Source organism: Phocoena phocoena, chromosome 1 (assembly GCF_963924675.1).
Source record: "Phocoena phocoena chromosome 1, mPhoPho1.1, whole genome shotgun sequence".
NCBI classification, from domain to species: Eukaryota; Metazoa; Chordata; class Mammalia; order Artiodactyla; family Phocoenidae; genus Phocoena; species Phocoena phocoena.
Window position 1 is genome coordinate 107,223,127 of NC_089219.1, and position 1,963 is coordinate 107,225,089.

Sequence of the window (1,963 nt, forward strand, 5' to 3'; positions counted from 1 at the left end):
GAGTACACTGAAAAGTAGCACTGATTCTGATTCTGCAGGTGATTAAATTCTTTATATTTTTCTAATTTTCCTTATTTTTTGCAATTAAATCTTATTTCTTAGAAGAGTTAATATGCTTACCAAAAAGGGCAATGATAGGAGGTAGATATTACCAAGGTAGTGAGAAATGAGTTCATGCTAATGAAGGGGTTGGTGGCTTGTTGCTGGTTTTAACCAAGTCTGCGTTTATTTTCACACACCAGTAGCCATGCAAATTTGTGGGTGGTCCCTGGGCCTGAGCTGGTTAGATCTGCTGAGTGAGAAGTTCTGGTCTCTCTGAAGACACTTCTGCACACCTCCTTCCACAGTCCAAACTGTCTATATCCAACATTATTTTACATGGCCCTATAAGTTTACAAGCCCATTTGGGGTGCTCCTTGTACGTTCTCATTATGGCTTTTTTTTTCTCATTGTTTTGTAGCTGTGATGCCCCTTGAAATGAACAGTCAAACAGATGTCGCTGAATTCATCTTCTTGGGATTTTCCAACCATCCGAACCTACAGGGCTTGTTATTCCTGGTCTTCCTGGTCATTTACCTGACAACTCTTTTCAGGAACACACTCATAATAATGGCCACAAGAGTCAGTCCTGCCCTCCACACCCCAATGTATTATTTCCTCAGCAACCTGAGTTTCTTGGACACCTGCTACACATCTACCACTATTCCAGTCATGTTGGTGAACTTCTTCCAGGAGAAGAAGACCATCTCCTGTGAGGGCTGCTATTCCTAGATTTTCTTCCTTGTGACATGTGCTGGCACTGAGGGTGTTTTATTGGCAACTCCGACTCCTGACTGCTATGTAGCCATCTGCCACCCTCTTCAATATCCAGTCCTCATGAATGTGAAGGTTTGTGTTTGTTTGGCAACTGGGTCCTGGCTATGTGGGCTGGTGAATTCTGTGACATACACAGTGCTGGCAGCTACACTCATTCTGTGTGGGCCTAACAAGATCAGCCACTTTCTCTGTGATATCCCATTGCTCCTGAAGCTCTCCTGCTCAGACACCTCTCTCGGTGAGTCTGTGCTCCATGTGGCCAGTGCAACCATTGGCCTGAACCCCTACCTGTTTACTGCAGTGTCCTACATACTTATCATCTCTGCCATCATTCGGATTTCCTCTGCTCAGGGCAGGAGCAAGGCCTTCTCTACTTGTGCACCCCACCTCACTATGGTGGTGGTCTTTTATGGAATGGCCAACTTCAACTATGACAGACCCAGAGTAGGCTACTCCCTGGATATGGATATCCTGGTCTCTGTGCTCTTCTGTGTTATAAACCCCATGTTAAACCCCATTATCTACATGTTAAATCCCTTGTTTGAGAAAAAAGGAGGTCAAATGTGCCCTGTGGAAGCTGGTTGGAGGGTGTGTGTTCCCTGGCAATATTGGTGTCTAGCTCACTGGTCTTCAAACTGAGGTATGCAGCCACCTGAAAAAATTTCCAAACTATTTGTAATATACATAGTTTTAGAAAGCCTATATCCAGATCCTCAGTTCCGATATATACACCAGTTCCTAAAATTTATCTTCCCAAGAACTCCTTTCTCTCCTCTCTTTCCACAAATACTGTTTTTCCACTGTACAACCAAGGCAGTAAGGAAAATTCAAACAGAATTGGGTAGAAAGGGAAAGGAAGTGATGAGGTTGAGACCTGTGCTTCTGGGAGGAGACTCAGAGGAAAAGGGAGAATGCACAGGTGGAGTTCTTCCCTGAGGAGTAGTGTGAGCCACATACTGGGCACCTCACCCCTGGGGTTGACACAGGGAAGATGAGTCCGCCTGGATGCTTGGAGGGCCAGTGGTACTAACAGGAGGGCTGGGAGTCCAGGGAAGCCTGGACTCTGCTTGTGAGGAGCATGCACATGCTTGCTTGGTCCTGAAGCAGGGCAGAGAGAGGACTGAAAATTGTATAGGCGACTAGTTGG

The 1,963-nt window shown here is 45.6% G+C and overlaps 1 protein-coding gene across 1 annotated transcript; it reads left to right on the forward strand.

Annotated features, from left to right (window-relative positions):
- The first annotated feature begins 477 nt into the window (after nt 1-477).
- On the forward strand, nt 478-1,455 carry LOC136135941 (olfactory receptor 5J3-like). The gene is given in 1 exon segment (XM_065893869.1): nt 478-1,455. A coding segment is annotated over 1 exon segment (978 nt).
- Nucleotides 1,456-1,963: the final 508 nt, after the last annotated feature.